Source organism: Balaenoptera musculus, chromosome 1, assembly GCF_009873245.2.
Source record: "Balaenoptera musculus isolate JJ_BM4_2016_0621 chromosome 1, mBalMus1.pri.v3, whole genome shotgun sequence".
NCBI lineage: Eukaryota > Metazoa > Chordata > Mammalia > Artiodactyla > Balaenopteridae > Balaenoptera > Balaenoptera musculus.
In genome coordinates this window covers 26644593-26662210 of record NC_045785.1, presented here as the reverse complement: position 1 = coordinate 26662210, position 17618 = coordinate 26644593, and the positions used below count along the sequence as shown (strand labels likewise).

The 17618-nt window shown below is 44.5% G+C and overlaps 1 protein-coding gene across 1 annotated transcript in view; it reads left to right on the top strand.

Annotated features, from left to right (window-relative positions):
- Positions 1-17618, top strand: part of CSMD2 (CUB and Sushi multiple domains 2) — a 653956-nt gene that overhangs the window by 539681 nt on the left and 96657 nt on the right. The window contains exons 42-44 of the mRNA XM_036829393.1: positions 3500-3688; positions 7310-7487; positions 8511-8656. Coding sequence (XP_036685288.1) covers positions 3500-3688; positions 7310-7487; positions 8511-8656 — 513 coding nt within the window. The remainder of the gene's footprint in view (positions 1-3499; positions 3689-7309; positions 7488-8510; positions 8657-17618) is intronic.

The following is a 17618-nucleotide window of genomic DNA, read 5'->3' as shown; positions in this document are numbered from 1 at the left end:
CGGTTTCTTGAAGATGCTCGCTGTGTGTTGGGGGGGGGGCAGGGGTGGAAGCAGGGAGGAGGGGTGGTAGGTTTGCCTTCAGAGGACCAGCGCCTTCACCTGCGTTGGCCCAACTGTGTGAGAGGCCCAGCGACGTCCACTGGGGTTTCCACTCTGTGGTAGCCCAGCTCCCCTCACTCACATTTTACCCCAGCACTCGCCTGGTGTTCCCTTGGGTCACAGGCCCAGCTCTTTCCTCAGCACCTGCCCGCCGCCCCAGTCCTGACGGCCCCTGCGGAGCCACTCTTGGTGTCAGGGCAGCTGCCCCCTCAGACTTGACCTCAGCTTCCGTTAAGCCTTCTCGTTTATGATGACCCCAACCTCCCGACTAGGTTGTCTCTAGTGCCAGAGGCCCAGGCGCTCCCACCAAGGCCTCCCAATGTGCCAGGCCCAAATAATTCTCCCTGCCCCATAGACCCACATTCTTTAGGCTGACCACTCGCCCCAGGTTTTTCCTTTATGAAAAGACCTGCTTCATGAAAGAGCCACCTGTCACCACTGCCGCCACGTCTATAGAGCAGGTCTAGCTCTCTCTGGTCCTTTGACTTTCTTTGGAAGAAATCCAACTCCTTACTTTTCCTCAAAATCCCTCCTGTTAGACACTCTGAACTTCCGCGGCTGGGGTTCTCCTTTCCCTTCTTCAGGTAAATATTCCCACAAAGTTTTCAGTAACAGCATAAGCTACTCCTACCCAGGTCTCCTAGTCTGACAGGCTTAACTTATTCCATTAAAATTTCTCAGGAGATTGTAAAAACACAAGAACTTAGCAAAATGATGACATTGTTCCAAAATGTTAGACATCATCATTATTAGTATTTTTAATATGGCGCTTTGTTTGAAATTGTATCTGTTCCCACTGGAGCATCTACTACTAGTATCCCTAAGGAGCCCTTTCCTGGGAAAGTTAATGAGTCCACCTCTTAGGGGTCATGTCTGCCCTCTAGGCCCAACCTCTCCCTTTTTTTTTTTTTCATCTTTTAATTAATTTTTATTGGAGTATAGTTACTTTACAGTGTGTTGTGTTAGTTTCTACTGTACAGCAAAGTGAATCAGCTAAAAAAAAAAAAAAGTGTACAGCAAAGTGAATCAGCCCTCTTTTTTGGATTTCCTTCCCATTTAGGTCACCACAGAGCATTGAGTAGAGGTCCCTGTGCTATACAGTAGGTTCTCATTAGTTATCTATTTTATACATAGTAGTGTGTCTATGTCAATCCCAATCTCCCAATTCATCCCACTCCCCCTTTCCCCCCTTGGTATCAATACATTTGTTCTCTACATCTGTGTCTCTATTTCTGCTTTGCAAATAAGTTCATCTGTATCACTTTTCTAGATTTCACATGTAAGCGATATTATACGCTATTTGTTTTTCTCTTTCTGACTTACTTCACTCTGTATGACAGTCTCTAGTTCCATCAACCTCTCCCTTTGAAGCTTCCTCTGGTGGAATGGGCTCTGAGACTTCTCTCCATGTGAAAGCAGTCCTGGTACCCTCACTTCAGGGTCTCTCTTTGTGAAAAGCCCAGCTCCTTCCGCTGGAGACAATTCCTGTAAGAGAGACCCAGCTTCTCTCCTCCAGGCTGCTTCTGGCTTCTCACGAGGCCTCGGTCTTCAGGCTCCTCCCCATTGTGGGGCCCCCCTGTTCCCACTGAGGCTTCTCTTTAAAAGCCCAGCTTGGACTTCCCTGGTGGTGCAGTTGTTAAGAATCCGCCTGCCAATGCAGGGGACATGGGTTTGAGCCCTGGTCCAGGAAGATCCTACATGCCGCGGAGCAACTAAGCCCCTGCACCACAACTATTGAGCCTGCACTCTAGAACCCATGAGCCACAACTACTGAGCCCGCATGCCACAACTACTGAGCCCACCTGCCGCAACTACTGAAGCCCATGCACCTAGAACCCATGCCATGCTCCGCAACAAGAGAAGCCACCGCAATGAGAAGCCCGCTCACTGCAACGAAGAGCAGCCCCCGCTCGCCTCAGATAGAGAAAGCCTGAACGCAGCAATGAAGACCCAATGCAGCCAAAAATAAATAAATAAATTAATTAATTAATTAATTAAATATTTTACAAAAAAAAAAAAACCCCAATTCATCCATTCAGTCACCTCCCTGAGCTACAGGCTCCCTGCTTCTACTAAGACTTTATTTGCCAAATCGCCCAAACCCTCTGCTGCTAACAGAGCCATGTTCCCTTTGGCTGACCAGCCCACCCACTCTCTCTAGAACTGCTCGATTTTTCAACACAGCCAACTACTTGATGATATCCAGTGAAACCTGCCCAGTTCTTCCCACAGAGACCTCCCTGCACGATACTGGAAGGAAATACATAATAGCCACCGTCACAGAGGGAGAACTTCGCAATGGCGCTCTCATGATGACTGTTATTTATGTTGTTATTGCACGTGATGAGTGCACCGGCTTGCATGGAGCATTCACTGGGTCTCAGCTCCTCCCCCTGAGAACTTCCGCCATTGGAGTGCTCCCTCTCCGCCCATGGCTGACTTTCTGTCTGGTGGGCCCAGTTACTGTGCAATTAAGTGAAGGCTCTGCTCCGTGACATGCTCAGCAGATCCCTCAACGACTGCTCCCGGTGGGCCAGGACTCAGCCACTCCCATTAAGGAGGGTGAGGCAGGCACACTCATACTCAGGGAAGCAACTTCCTTGTTCTTTGGAGGGACTTTTACCCCAGCTATTCTGTCCTTTGCCGCAGGTTTGGCTTCCTCCCACCCCATTTCTTCCTTCCTGATGGGCTCTCATTTCTCAGAGTTAGAAGGGCCCCACTCATGTCCTCACCTGACCACTTCCCATGTTTTTGACCTTGGTGGTTGAATGAGGTCAGCAACAGGAAAGAGCGAAGGTCAATGCTGAGCCCCAATGAGGTGCTCAAAGAATAATCGTTCACAAATGTGAAATAGATAGCTAGTAGGAAGCAGCTGCATCGCACGGGGAGATCAACTCGGTGCTCTGTGACCACCTAGAGGGGTGGGATAGGGAAGGTGGGAGGGAGACGCAAGAGGGAGGAGATATGGGGATATATGTATACGAATAGCTGATTCACTTTGTTATACTGCACAAACTAACACAACATTGTAAAGCAATTATACTCCAGTAAAGATGTTAAAATAAAAAAAGCCTTGTCTTCCTTGGGTCCCCTACTCCCATGGAAACAATAATAACAGATAGCATTGATTACTTTCTCACCATGTGCCGGGACTGTGCAAAGAGCTGTGTACATTTGATCCTACTGGATTCTCACAATAACCATTTTCTAAATAAGAAAACAAAGGCATAGAGAACTTAAATCATTTGCCCCAAGCCAATAGCTAGAAAATGAGGAAGGCCCATCTGAGTCCATGTCTTGGTTCTTCACCACTATGCTAACTCCCTGGTACGCCTATATTCTGGTCAGGGAGAAAGTGCCCAGAGAGAAGAAAGTAACCTTCTCTCGTGATCTTTTCCAGCCTATGAACTTCAAGAGTGCCCAGACCCAGAGCCCTTTGCGAACGGCATTGTGCGGGGAGCTGGCTACAATGTTGGGCAGTCGGTGACCTTCGAGTGCCTCCCAGGGTATCAACTGATGGGCCACCCTGTCCTCACGTGTCAACACGGCACCAACCGGAACTGGGACCACCCCCTGCCCAGGTGTGAAGGTATGTCCCTCCCTCATCCCTGGTGATTCTTTTTAGGGACACTGATCCAGGGCAGTCCCAGCCTCCACGTGCCTGCTCCGTGGGATCACCCATGCTGGGAGGTCCTGGCAAACTTTGTCCATCCTGTTTCCATAGAGATGAGACCAAGCCTATCCAGGAAGAAGGGTCCTGGGGACAGAGTTCTGGGCCAGCACTAGGGAGGACCTGGAGGAGATGTGGGTCACAGCCAAAGGAATCCATACTCAGCCCTTGGGAATAGCCAACCTCATGGGTTAGATGTCCCCAGTCAGAAGGGAAGACACTGATGTGCTGAGGGGTAGAGAGAGGTAATCATGGCACTTTCCTAAAGGGAGAGGAGAACAAGGAAATTCTTGTTCCTCTCTTCACAGCTCCCAGCTTATTCTCCCTCTCCTACATGAACCTAGAGAGATCTGAGTTGATGATATCAGGGAACTAGAGGTGGCACTTTCCTGGGTCTTCATTAACGAGAACCAGGATGGAGGAGGACCAAGAGGTCATGCTGTCCCTACCCCTGTCTGCACACCTCAGTTCCATTTTCCTTCCTTTTCCTGGAGGAGAAGCTGGGATTTGTCTTGAAAGGGGAAAATATGGCAGGAGGACAGTATAGTCCAGGAGAAAGCACCCCAGTTCCAGAATCAGACCACCCTGGGCTTCCTCTCTGAACCACTTCACCTCTCTGACCTCCAGTTTCTTCCTTAGTACAATGGAGCTTCTCACCTCTGCTTCGTAAGAGCTGAGAGGGTTGCAAGATGGCTCATGTAAAGCGCCCAGCACAGTAATTGGCCCAAAAACGATGAGCTGGAAGTATTAACTCTCCATAGATAAAGAGACCTTGTTTGCACAACTGAGCTGTTCTGGTGTTGGAATATAAGATCATAATCTCTAAAACTATTCAACTTCCAGTTCGTTTTTCAGAGTTTCAAAACCATCCTCGTGTATAACCAGTCCATCATTCTGGAATTGTTGGCTGGTCACCTGCTATATGACAAGCTTCATTGTGGATTTTTGTTCCCTTTTGGCATCACAGGAGAGAGGAACGAGCAGTGCTTCCTCCATCAGACATCTTGAGCCACAATCCCTTCTCCCTCCTAAGAAAATTCTTCCCTTAGCTTCTTTTATTTATTTATTTATTTATTTATTTATTTATTTATTTTTGGCTGCATTGGGTCTTCGTTGCTGTGCACAGGCTTTCTCTAGTTGCGGTGAGCGGGGGCTACTCTTTGTTGCGGTGCGTGGGCTTCTCATTAGGGTGGCTTCTCTTGTTGTGGAGCATGGGCTCTAGGTGCGTGGGCTTCAGTAGTTGTGGCATGCGGGCTCTAGAGCGCAGGCTCAGTAGTTGTGGCACGTGGGCTTAGTTGCTCCGCGGCATGTGGGATCTTCCCGGACCAGGGCTCGAACCCGTGTCCCCTGCATTGGCAGGCAGATTCTTAACCACTGTGCCACCAGGGAAGCCCTCTTCCCTTAGCTTCTTAGACACCATCTTCTCTTGCTTTTCCAATTACCTTTCTGCCTGTGCCAACTTTTTGGTCATCTATTTCTTTGTCCCTTAAGTGTTGCTGTCCTTTGAATTTTTTTCCCAGACTGTCTTCTTTCCCTCACATCTCCAAATGCCATCTGTATCTGCAACCTTTATCTCTTTCCTGAGTTCTTCACCTGTACATCCAATTCCTTACTGAATATCTTCTCCTATCCAGAGGCATCTAAATCCCAGCGTGTTCAAAAGGGAAGTCATCGTCCTTCTGCCTTTACATTGAGATCCTCATCTCGTGAAGGGTGCCTCTAGTCCCCTGGTTATTCAGCCTTCAATTTGGGCAGCCTCCCTCTCCCTTATCCGACCTAGTCACCAAGTCTTGCTAATTCCACATCCTAATTGCCCTTCAAATGCATCCACTTCTCTCTGTGTGCTGCCTCCACCTTAATCCAGGCCACTTAGATGAGGCTCGTCACTGGGCTCCCAGCCTTCAGTCTGTGTTCCTCAATCCACTTTTCACAGTGTAGTGAGGGTGAGCCTTCGAAACCATTCATGTACGCCAGACACTGCCCTGCTCAGAAGCTAGCAAGGCGTCCCCATCTCCCTTGGGGTAACGTCCAACCCCCTTGGGGTAGCACACGGTGTGCCTCAGGGCCTGGTCCCTACTTACCTCCCCCTGTTCTCCACTCTCTCAGACTTTACGCTCCAGCTCAGCTGAAATACTTTCCATTTTCACCATGTGCCGTCCTCTCCTGCCCCTGGTTCTGAGCGCATGCTGGTCCCTTCTTATAGAACATTGCTCTTCTCTCCTGCCTTACCTGTTTAGCCCTTGTCATCCCTCAGGTCTGAGTCTAAATGTGAATTCTGCCAGGACTCCCTCACCCCCTCACAGGACCAGATGAGGGGCTCCCCCAAATGTTCTGTGGCATTCCATGTTGATGGCGTGCTCCATCCTGGGCTGGAGATGCCGGTACACTTAGCTGTGTCCCAGGGCACTCACAGTCCCCTGGGACACACTCACAGATCAGAATCACGTGCCATGGTATCCTTGCTGTCCTTTGCCTCCCCTGGCCATGCCTGGCACCGAATGGAGGTTCAGTACATGGAGGAGGGATGGCATGCCCATGTGCACCAGCTTCAGGATGCGTTCACATTCGCAGGAACTCTGGCCGCCGCTTGGAGGCATTGGGACTCTCTTCTCAGCCAGGTCCGGCCCCATCCATATCTCTGCGTGATGACCCATGCCAACCAATACACTCATTATTCTGGACCAGGGTTTTTTTTGTTTTGGGGGTTTTTTTTGCCCAGAACCGCTTTTTATTCTCCTCCATGGTGATTAACTCCAAATACCATGGAGACTTCCAGGACTCTTTATACCCCTGCCTAAAACCTAGATCAGAGTGAGTTTAATCGTAAGTTTGCTCTGGGGAGACAGAAGATAGGGAGAGAAGATCATGGCTATGCAGCACATGCCTCCTCCGTGAGCTAGCGCTGGCTGAGCATTTTACACGGAGCAGTTCATCTGATTGCCACCACGATCCTATGAGGGGGGAAGTCTTAGTCCCATTTTATAGGTGAAGAAAGAGAGGCTACACTTATCTAGTCAATTATCTAGTCAATTAATGGTTTAGCCATAATTTGAACCCAACCATAGCCTCACCACAAGAATCTGCAACTCTTAGGTCAAGACCAAAAGCACCACTCCAAGAATATCAGAATAAAAAGAGAAAGAAAAAGATACTATCATAATTTCTTACCTCTTCCCAGCAGCAGTACTGAAGCCCTGACTCTAGTATTCCTAGGAAAGGAGAGGGGGTAGCTTTGGTGTGTCCTTCCTTCTGGACAGGTCTCTTCCACAGGAAAGAGAAAGAGGGGGGCCAGGGGCTGAGGCAGGCCCACAGAGGACCTGCACTGAAGATGGAGGGCCACTCGGGCTGTGGTGTGTTGGGAACAGTAGGGAAAGCCAGGCCTGGCCCTCCCTCAGCCCCATCTCCTCTCCCCATCCTGCCCAGCCTCCTGGAGCAGGATGATTCGTGCTGGGGGCTGGGACTGCATCAGGATGTCATCTGAATTCTCAGGGGGGAGGTGATCTCCAGCACTCATCTGTGTTTGTGTCCTCTCCCTGGCAGTGCCCTGTGGCGGGAACGTCACCTCTTTCAATGGCACTGTGTACTCCCCGGGCTTTCCCAGTCCCTACTCCAGCTCCCAGGACTGTGTCTGGTTGATCACCGTACCCATTGGTCACGGCATCCGCCTCAACATCAGCCTGCTACAGACGGAGCCCTCTGGAGACTTCATCACCGTCTGGTAGGACCAGCTGCCATGTCAGCAGCCAATGAGAAAGGGGCACTAACTGGGGTCTAAACTGGGTCACCCATCTATTTGTCCAGAACACCACGAGCAGAATGGTTTTAAATGGCTGTCAGCCTCTTGGGTCTCAGATAAACATAGTGGAATGAGGACTCAGCTTCAATTAGCATTTTTGACTCCTTGGAGGGAAAGGAATGGCAAGACAGTGGCTCCCAACCTGGAGTCCTGCTGGGGGTCAGTCAAAGTACCAACGGGTGTGGGAATGGGAAAGGGCGTAGATGGGCAGACTTTTCTCAGTATTTCCAGAGTCCAAACCAAAAGTCTACATTTACCTAAGATAAGCTACCTGAACTAATGAAAGAGCTTTGGAGTGGAATTTTGTGAAATCCCACTGGTCATCTCATGCTGAGCCAGTGCTGACCACAGAACTGTCCGCAGTGAGAGAAATATTCCATATCTGTGAGGTCCAATATGGCAGCCACTCTACATGTGACCATTGAGCACTTGAATGTGACTAGAGTGACTGAGGAGCTGATTTTTAAACTATTAAAGTTTAAATAATTTAAAAGTAAATAGTCCCATGTAGCCTAGTGGTTACCAAACTGGCCAGCTCAGCTCTGAGTTATATAGTTAGCGTATCTTGAGTTAATTTTAAAATGGAAATGTGAATTATTAGTTGATAGGTGCAGTTTCCTAGACAGCTTTTTTTCCAAACCACTGAATCTTTGGACAAAGATATAATTTAAACATTTCTTTGTTTGGAGGTTCTGGGAATCAGCAGCAGATAGTGGGATTCTCTTCTCAAAATTTCCAGGGCTGGATAACTGTCACCTGACTGCCCTGAATTGATTTCTCACTTAGCTTCCAGAAAATGGCTAAGAACAAATGGGAGGGACTGGATAAGGTTCCAGGGAAGGCAACACAGGGATGTCTCTCTGCTCACTGAAGGCCGCTGACACACCAGGTGGAACAGGTAGGCATGGTGACCCATGACGTGCAGGACCTTCTTTCCTGTTGCAGGGATGGGCCGCAGCAGACGGCCCCACAGCTCGGAACCTTCAGCCACAGCTTGGCCAAGAAGACACTGCACAGCTTATCCAACCAGGTCCTGCTCAAGTTCCACCGTGATGCGGCTGCGGGTGGGATCTTCGCCATAGCTTTCTCCGGTCAGTATGGAAGCCTGGGATGGGGCGGGGCAGACTCTCAAGTGCTGGGCTTGACTCCTGGCTCCCACGTTTGCCAGCTGTGGGACTTGGAAGAGTAACATAGCTTCTCCGCCTCGGTGTCCTCAGGGTTATGAGAATTCAATGTGTAGGGTATGTGAGAGCTCCCAGCACAGAGCTCCATAAATGTGAGTCTTCCTTCCCCTCCACGCTAGCAGGGCGGAGAGGCCCATGACACTCATCCTTGGCACCAAGTTCAAGTTCAGAGGCAGCAGGGTGAGGCTTCTTTCTTATCCATCATTCACACCAGCTCCCTGGCTGGGCTGTCCCTTTACCTGTGCCCCGCCCTGTCCCTCAGCACATTCTAGAGGCTTGTTCCACTCCAGAGGAATCCAGGGCCTCTGTCGACCCCACAGGAACTACTGTGCACAGACAGAATCAGGGAGAATTCAAGTAGAGAAGCATGAACAATTCAGGGTGCATCTGTCCTTATCGACAGCCTACTTTCTTCTAAAAGTCCAAGGTTATGGACCCAGGTATTTCCTCATTTTTGTTATAGTGGACACAGCATAGAAAAACTTATAAAAAGTTCTCCGTGGACTTGTGCCCAGCCATGAAATAACCCCCCTTGTTTACAATTTGCAGAACATTGCGTCTATTTGGACTGGAAATCAGGAAGGCTTGACTTTATTCCTGGCTCCACCTCAAGTCAATGTCTGACCTTGTGTAGGTCTGTCCCCAGCTTGAGAGCTCAGTTTCTTCACCTGCGGAATGAGGGGCTTGGAGTTTGTGACCTCTAAGAATTCTGTGAGGTAGTTAAGCAGCTGTTATTACCCCCAATTTACAAATGAGGAAATGAGAGCCAAAGAAGGCAGGAGGGCCTGCCCAAATTGCATGGCTGTAATTGGGAGGAGGAGCCAGTCCTTGTAGCTCTGCACTGACTGCTCCAGTGGGACCGCACGGTGTTACTGCCTCACACGTGCATTTATAGAAACATGAATGCATTCAACCCTAAGTCCTTGGGAGAGTTAGTGATATCGAGACAGAAAGAGATAGAAACAACATTGTTGAGAGCATCGGAAGCTCCAGCTGCTGTCCCCAAGGAGCTTGGGCCCAGGTGAGCATGACATGGAGATGAGAAACCCACCATCTCATTCTGCCGTGGTACCCACACACTCCTCTTGTTGGACACACTTCTCACCCCATTAATGGGACCCAGGTCTTGAAGGCTATGTCATTCTGACTCCATGTGACTTGCCCATAGAGTGATAGAGTGTGGACTCCAGAGTCACACAGACTTGGGTTCAAATCTCTGCCACATATTAGCTATGTGACTGTGGGTCTGTCGTTTACCTTTCTGAGCTTCGATTTCATTATCCACAAAATGGGAATCATATCAGTACCTAACCTCACAGAGTTAAATGAGATCATGCATGGGAATGCCTAGCTCTAGGCACAGAGTATAAAAGGTACTCAATAAATGGCAGTGTTAATAATAATCATCATCATTATCATGATCATCATTATTATTATATTTAGAGATTAACAGGATCCATATGAAATCACCTCAGTCTTAGTCCAGATCTCTGGTCCCTGCTCTTGAGCATTCACCTGCGCCAGGACCAGGTGAAGGAGGCCCAGCCCTGCCCTGGGGTGTCCTTGTTCCCGAGTTCTCCTGAGTAAGTCTGCCCAGGAGAGCACTTGCTTCTGTGTGTGTCCTGGCCACTGTGCCCCTGATGCCCTCAGATGAGACATGAGACCCTTAGGTGCTTGCTCAGACCATGGTCCAAGGCCTCATTGACTAGAGAGCAGACAAGGGCCTGGGCGAGAGGATCTACTGCTAGGCCCAGGCCAACGGGCTCGGGTGGGACAGGCTCTTTGCAAGGGGCCGAGTGAGCAAGAAGGCACCTTCCACCCACTCATAGGGCTTTTGATAAATTGTGGAATATAACAATGTGTAAAAATTGTGTGTAACATGCATGTGCCATTAAAAGAAGAAGAATAAGATGAACACCCATCGCTGAGCCTAAGAAAAAGAACACCACTGCCTTAGAAGCCCCTGTGTACCGCTTCTAACACGTTTCCCCTGCCTGACCCCCAGAGTTAACTACGGTCCTAAATTTTCTGTTAACCATTCATTGCTTTGCATTATAATTTTACTCCATAGGTGTATGTCTCCAAAAATATATACTGTTTCATTTCACATGTTATTTCTGTTATGTAAATAGAATTGTTCAATAAGTGTTCTTCTGTGACCTGCTTTTTTCACTCAAAATTAAGCTTTTGAAATTCATGCGGATGCATGTGACTAGATGTAGTTCATTTTTCAATGCCGTGTAGTATTCCATTGCGTGAAAATAGTGATTTATCTAGTCTACTGTTAATAAGCATTCAAGTTATTTTATTTCAAACAATATGAGCATTGTTGTACATTCCTTCTTGGAGATAAGAGTTTCTCTAGGGTACATGCCTGTGTGGAATTGTGAGGTTGTAAGTATTCACATATTCAATTTTACTAGGTAATGCCAAATTGATCGCACGAAGTAGTTATAACAATTTACACTCTTCCTAGCAACAGAGGTAGAGCTTCTGTTGCACTACATCCTTGCAAACACTGGGCTTTATTGGACTTTTAAATTTTTGCCAACCTGGTGGATAGCATTTCACTTTTATGTTGAAGATGAGGATGAGCATCCTTTCATATCTTCATTGTCCATTCATGCTTCCTGCTCTGTGAAATGCCTGCTCCCCATACAGCTTTCTTCCCCCAAGAAGAGAGAACACACAAGTAAGTATACAAATAAAATGTTTGCAATTTGTAATATGTGCTATGAAAGAAACAAGTAAGATAGCAAATGAAAAGGTAGAGAATCTACTTCATGGAGAATAATTGGGGAAAATGTGTCTTAAGAGTTGGTATTTGAGACTAGAACTAAAGAAAAAGAAGGAGGCTGACTTGCAAAGAACAGGGATTGGGAATGGGATGGGGGAAAGAATGTTTGTCTTTTTATAGCCAAACATTAGCCCTAAATACATTTCCTTTCATATAAGAACCAAAAAGAAGAAAAATACCTTAAGGAGATTTATGGCAATATTCTACAGTATTTTTTTTTAATGACAAAATAGGATTAGAATTGCAGAGAAAAATGCCCTTGGAAACATATAGTTTAGGAAATAGAAGTAAATTTTGGAAAGCATCTGCTTCCAGCATAAGAGTCTAGGTAACATGGACTCCAAATAAGAGCTATCTGGCTGAGAGGTTAATAAAAGGGGAAATCATACCCCACCTGATAGGATGCAGTGAGAAGGACCCAGCATCACTTCTGTAATCGTCCCATCAAAGATGTACAACCTGAATCTAATCATGAGGAACCAGACAAACCTAAATTGAGGGTAATGTATGTAATACAGTGTTACATACTAGAAATTAACTGGCATATAATTTTCAAAAGTGTAAAAGTCAGGAAGGTCAAGGAAAGACTTTAGAACTGTTGCAGACTAAAGGAGACTAAGAAACATGACAACGAAATGCAACGTATGGTTCTGAACTGGATGCGTTTGCTATTAAAGACTTTATTGAGACACGTGGTAAAACTTGGATGGAACGTAAGGATTAGGTGGCAGTAACATAGTGTTAATTTCCTCCTTTGGTGCTTATATTGTGATTATGTGGGAGAATGTGCTTGTTTATAAGAAATACATGCTAAAATATTCTGTGGTTATAGGGTATCATGTTGGCACTTAATTTTCAACTGGTTCATGAGAAAAGTTTTGTGTACTATACTTCCAACTTTTCCTACACCGTGTGATTGTTTTAAATTAAAAATTTTATTTACGAGGGGAGCTAGCTATAAAAAAGAAGGTTTAAAAGAAATGCAATTGCACAGTTTAAACTGGCATACGAGCCAGCAAAGAGCAGAACTGACGCCGTAGAAAAACAATTCAGAGATGTGGAGGACAAATCAGAAAAGCTCCACATGAAGAGGGAAAAGGACAAGGACTTGAAAATGATAAAGAAGATGGTAAATAAAGAGATCCAGTGACCAAAGAACCAACGTACTGATAAGAAGTATTTATGAGTAAAAGAACCTGATGGATAGAATAGAAATAATAAAACTCTTCTGAGATGAAGGAAAATCTGTGCATATAGGATAAAAGAGCTCACTGTATACCAGGAGAAATCAAAAACAGCCTGGCAAGTTTTCCAAATTATAAGGATGCAGGGTGTAGGAGAGCTACTAGAATCCAGGCTGAGAAAATCAACTACAAGAAGCCAAAATCAACAATTCTCAGATTAATTATATTTGGCATTTAATTCCAGAAAATAAAGGAGGCATTTGTAGAGATGTTCAAGAAAAAAAAAATTGTTGGGCAAGAGACAGTCATTTGCAGATATCCAAGAGCTTAAAATTAGTGTCAACCAAAGTCTTAATTTGAATTGTTACTCAAGGATGTAGCCATCCAACAAAGGATGAACCACTAACTCAATATAGGGAAGTTGTTTAAAAGAAAAGATAAAAATGGGAAGCATTGATTAATCTTCCATGGAGGTGGAATCAATAGATATTATTCAATTATTGATTTTATAATTAGGAAAAGAAGGGTTCCAAGTATATATTTTAGTCATTAATAAATTAAAAATCAACTGTAGTACTTCCAAATTGCTAAAAGAAAAAAATGAAGCAAAATACAATTCACATAAAAAAGGAAGGAAAACTGTAGAAACAGAGATACAGAAAACACAGAATAAGCACAAAATAAAATAGTTCAATTATTATGACAAATACAAATTTATTAAAGCCCAATTCCCTATTAAAAATACAGACTCTTAAATTAGGTTAAACACAATATAACTAGATTTTCCATGCCAGGAATACAACTAAGACAATACGACAGCTTTAAAATAAAAGGCTGGATGGTGACATATTTGGCAAACACAACAGTAACAATCAAAGAAAAGAGTAGAATTCAAAGCAAAAAGCATGCAATGGAAAAAGTGGATTCTTTCATATTAGAGAATAATCTGTAATGAGAATTTTTAAATGATAAGCCTATTGGGAAGGTTACAGGGAGCAGTCCACTTAGTGGTGGGCAGGCTGAGAATATGTATCAAAAGGTCAGCACAGTGTGATTAACTGCAGTGGAACTATTTTCAGGTGTCTGCCCAGCTCATGATGCTGTCCTTAACAGCCCCTCTCATGTGGGCACCTGTCAGCTATGTTTGCACATTGTGACTCCCCTCCACATACATCCCCAACCCCAGAAACAGTAGCTGGAAATAAAGGTGGGCACCTGACCTGACTCCAGCAGAGATAATCAGATGCTCTCTTTTGGGAACTTGAAATTGAACCTGAGAGATTCTGCTTCTGCCTGGACTCGTCTCCTGAAGAGAGAAGATACAAATCCAGGAGCAATGGATTGCCTGTCTTCTACCGTCCAAGGAGACTGAGAAATAGAAAAGCCCTGTGTGCAGAAACAGAATCACTGAGACACATGGGAAAGTTCCCTGGGTTCCTGGTAGCCCTTCAGTTCCTTGTCCTCTACCTTTATGAAGTCTGGCTACAAATCCACCCTTGGGTTCACTCTTCTCGAAGAGGCTTCTTTTGCTTCTTCTACCCTGAGTTGATTTATGTTACTTACACCCAGGTTTCCTAATTAACAATGATCTAGGACCCACCAATCCTACTTCTGGAAATTGTTCAAAAATATGTGTATAAAGATATTCCTCGAAGTGCTATTTATAACAGGTAAATTAGAAACAATCCAAACATAAAATAATAGGAGATTAGGTGTGCAAATTGTGACACACACACACACAAATGGAGGAAAATATAGTCATTAAAAATCATTCATGTAGAATACAATTCATTGATTAAGGCAAATGTTTATTTTATATTGTTTATATTGTTAAACTGATATTTTGGGGCTCAGATAACTAAAGGATGCTGTGATTATGGACCCCTAACCTAGACCACAGCCACCCCTCCTTGTGAGGTTCTTGAGAAAGAGATATATACAGGGAATAATGGCAAAGGAAGGCATTTTAATATTAGCTGGGCTTGAACCCTAAATCCAAATGCAGAGCCTAGAGTCATCGGGTAAACTGAACTGAACCAAGTGAACTGCATTTTTCCCTAAGCTAATTTGGCTTTTTTTTTTTTAACATCTTTATTGGAGTATAATTGCTTTACAATGATGTGTTAGTTTCTGCTTTATAACAAAGTGAATCAGTTATACATATATATATGTTCCCATATCTCTTCCCTCTTGCGTCTCTCTCCCTCCCACCCTCCCTATCCCACCCCTCTAGGTAGTCACAAAGCACTGAGCTTATCTCCCTGTGCTATGCGGCTGCTACCAAACGTAAAATAGATAGCTCGTGGGAAGCAGCTAATTTGGCTTTAAAAGCTTTAGAGATAAGGCCAATTCAACTCACCCATCAGCATGAGGAAGAACGTATCCAGAGTGTCAGTGGGAAAGAATTCCATGTTCAATGAATGACCCACAATGACTACTGCTGAGCTGACGGCTGCATGACATAAGCAAATGAGCCCTGCCCACTAGTTAGCATGTTAACACATAATGGAGTCTAAGCTGTATCAGTGCCTCACCCCCCAGGGGAACAAGGGGGATGGAGACCAAAGGAAACAGGAGTCTTGAATGGCCCCCTGCCCTAGAGTTCTGCAGCAATAATATGGTAGATGCAGTGTGTGTGGGGGGGGGGGGGGGGGCGGGGGGGGCGGGGGGGCGGGGGGGGGGGGGGGAGTTATCTGTAAAATATCAAAAGTCATACAACAAAATGCTAGCAATGGCTATGCGCAGGTGGTGGGACTTGGGGAATTTTTGTTTTATTGCTTTTCAGTATTCCACCAGCTTTCTGCATTGAGCAGAAATTTGTAATTTTTTAAAAGTTAATTTTAAAAATGTAATGGGAAATCACCCGATCAAACAAATAACCACAAACTATAAAATATCCACACTGTGTTTAGGTGGAGATTTCTTTTATTGATTTTTTTTCTGGGAAAGTTAAGTGTGTCCTAGAAGGTTTAGAAGGTATGTTTTAAAGGTAAGCACGAGGCTGAGAATGGAAGGAATCAAATTTTTTTAAGCTCTGTAAAGGAAAACATTGAGAATTGGCTAAATAAACATTTAATGCTTGTACAAGTCAAAAGAGTGCCATAAATAGATGGGAGCAAATGACAAATTGGGAAATAATAGGCAAAGATCAATCTTAAATATATTGCACATAGAGTTTTTCAAATTTATAGGAAAAATAGAGGCAAAGGACATGAATAGAGAGTTAAAAAGAAAAATGCAAAGAGTCTATTAACATATGAAAAAAATATTTAGCCTAACTGGTTGTCAAATGCCAATAAAAGAAAAGAAGTGGTACTCTGCTGTCTATCAAGATGACAAAGATTAAAATTGATGACTATTCCCCCCAATGGCTCTAAGTTCTGTGAGGCAAGGACTGTGTCTCTTTACTCTTGCATCATCCACACCTAACACAGTGCCTGACCCAGGGCAAACCCTCAATAGATAATCATTAGATGGACCAGATGAAAGAAGAATGACAGCACCCAGGGCTGGAGAAACTGTCGTTCTGTGGACGGTATCTGTTGGAGCAATTTTCCTGGAAAGAAAAATGGAAGTATGTATCAAACACAGGCCTGGTCCTCCCTGATTTATGTTAAATCAAGATTAAACCTGTCTGGTTACCCCAAGAGGGCTTCATAAAGCTATGTGTCACTCAATATGACATGTTTCAGTGGACACATCTGTAGAAAAAAATTAAAGTTAAATCCTCAAAACATAATACAACATTTTAAATAAAACTACATGCAGGAGAAGTCTTAAGTTACATTCCAGATACGACTGGTAAAATGTCAGAATGCCACATGAACATTTGGAACAGGTGTTTCAGGTGCCACTGGCTCTGAGGTTATCACAGAGTGATGTTCACTGTGAAGGGTCCACCACCCAGCGCTGTCCCAAACACGTTCTCGCCATGCCTTTCGTATTTAACCTTTGTTTCTGCCTAAGGTTTCTGTCTCAAGCTGAAAAGTCTGCAATGTTCATGGTGCAATATGCAATGCATAGAACTGCTGTTTTGTTACAAATGTACTAATCACTGGGTGATCATGAAGTGATGCTTTAAGTATTTACTTTCTAGCAGAGTGGTTTGTTGCATATATATAGGTATTTTGTAGTTTTCAGTACTTTTTGGGTCTTGGGTTATGCATTATAATTTTTTCCCATTTAAAGTAATGGGAAATAGGCTCCTAGTAGCGTCTTGACACAGAATGTCTGATTTCCATGGATTATTGATGTTCAGTGGGAGATGCCTGTACTTTAAAAAAGTCATACACTCTAATCATTCCTAGTTTTATAAAAAGAAAAGACTTCATAAAAGATGCATATATAGAAGGATGTTCATCACAGTTTCACTTTAAATTGCAAAACTTTGGAAATCTAAATGGTTTACAATAGAGTATCTGTGAAATAAATTTTAGTAGATTATATGATTAAATCCTATGAGGTCATTTCAATCATACTTTTGAAGGAATGTGATGACATGGGAAAATTCTTGCAATATAATAGTAAGTGCACAAGGACCAACTCAAAGTATGTAACATGGTGCAAATTTTGTACAAGAAAAATCTATGTGCAGAAAACATATACCCTAAGAATTTACAGTAAAGGGTTAACAGTGGTTATCTCTGAGAAGGCAATGGATGAGTTTAATTTTCCTCTTACTGTTCTCACAGAAAATCTCAGATTTTCTTTAATGATAATGTGTTACATTTGTAAATTTTTTTAAAAATGCTGTTTCAAAAAACATAGCAAAGGTTGAAGTGACTTTGGAAATAATTACATCAACAGCATTGGCAACAGCAGCTAACACATCCAGCACTCAACCACGTACCAGATAATGAAAGAAAGCCAAGTTATGAGCCCACCCTGA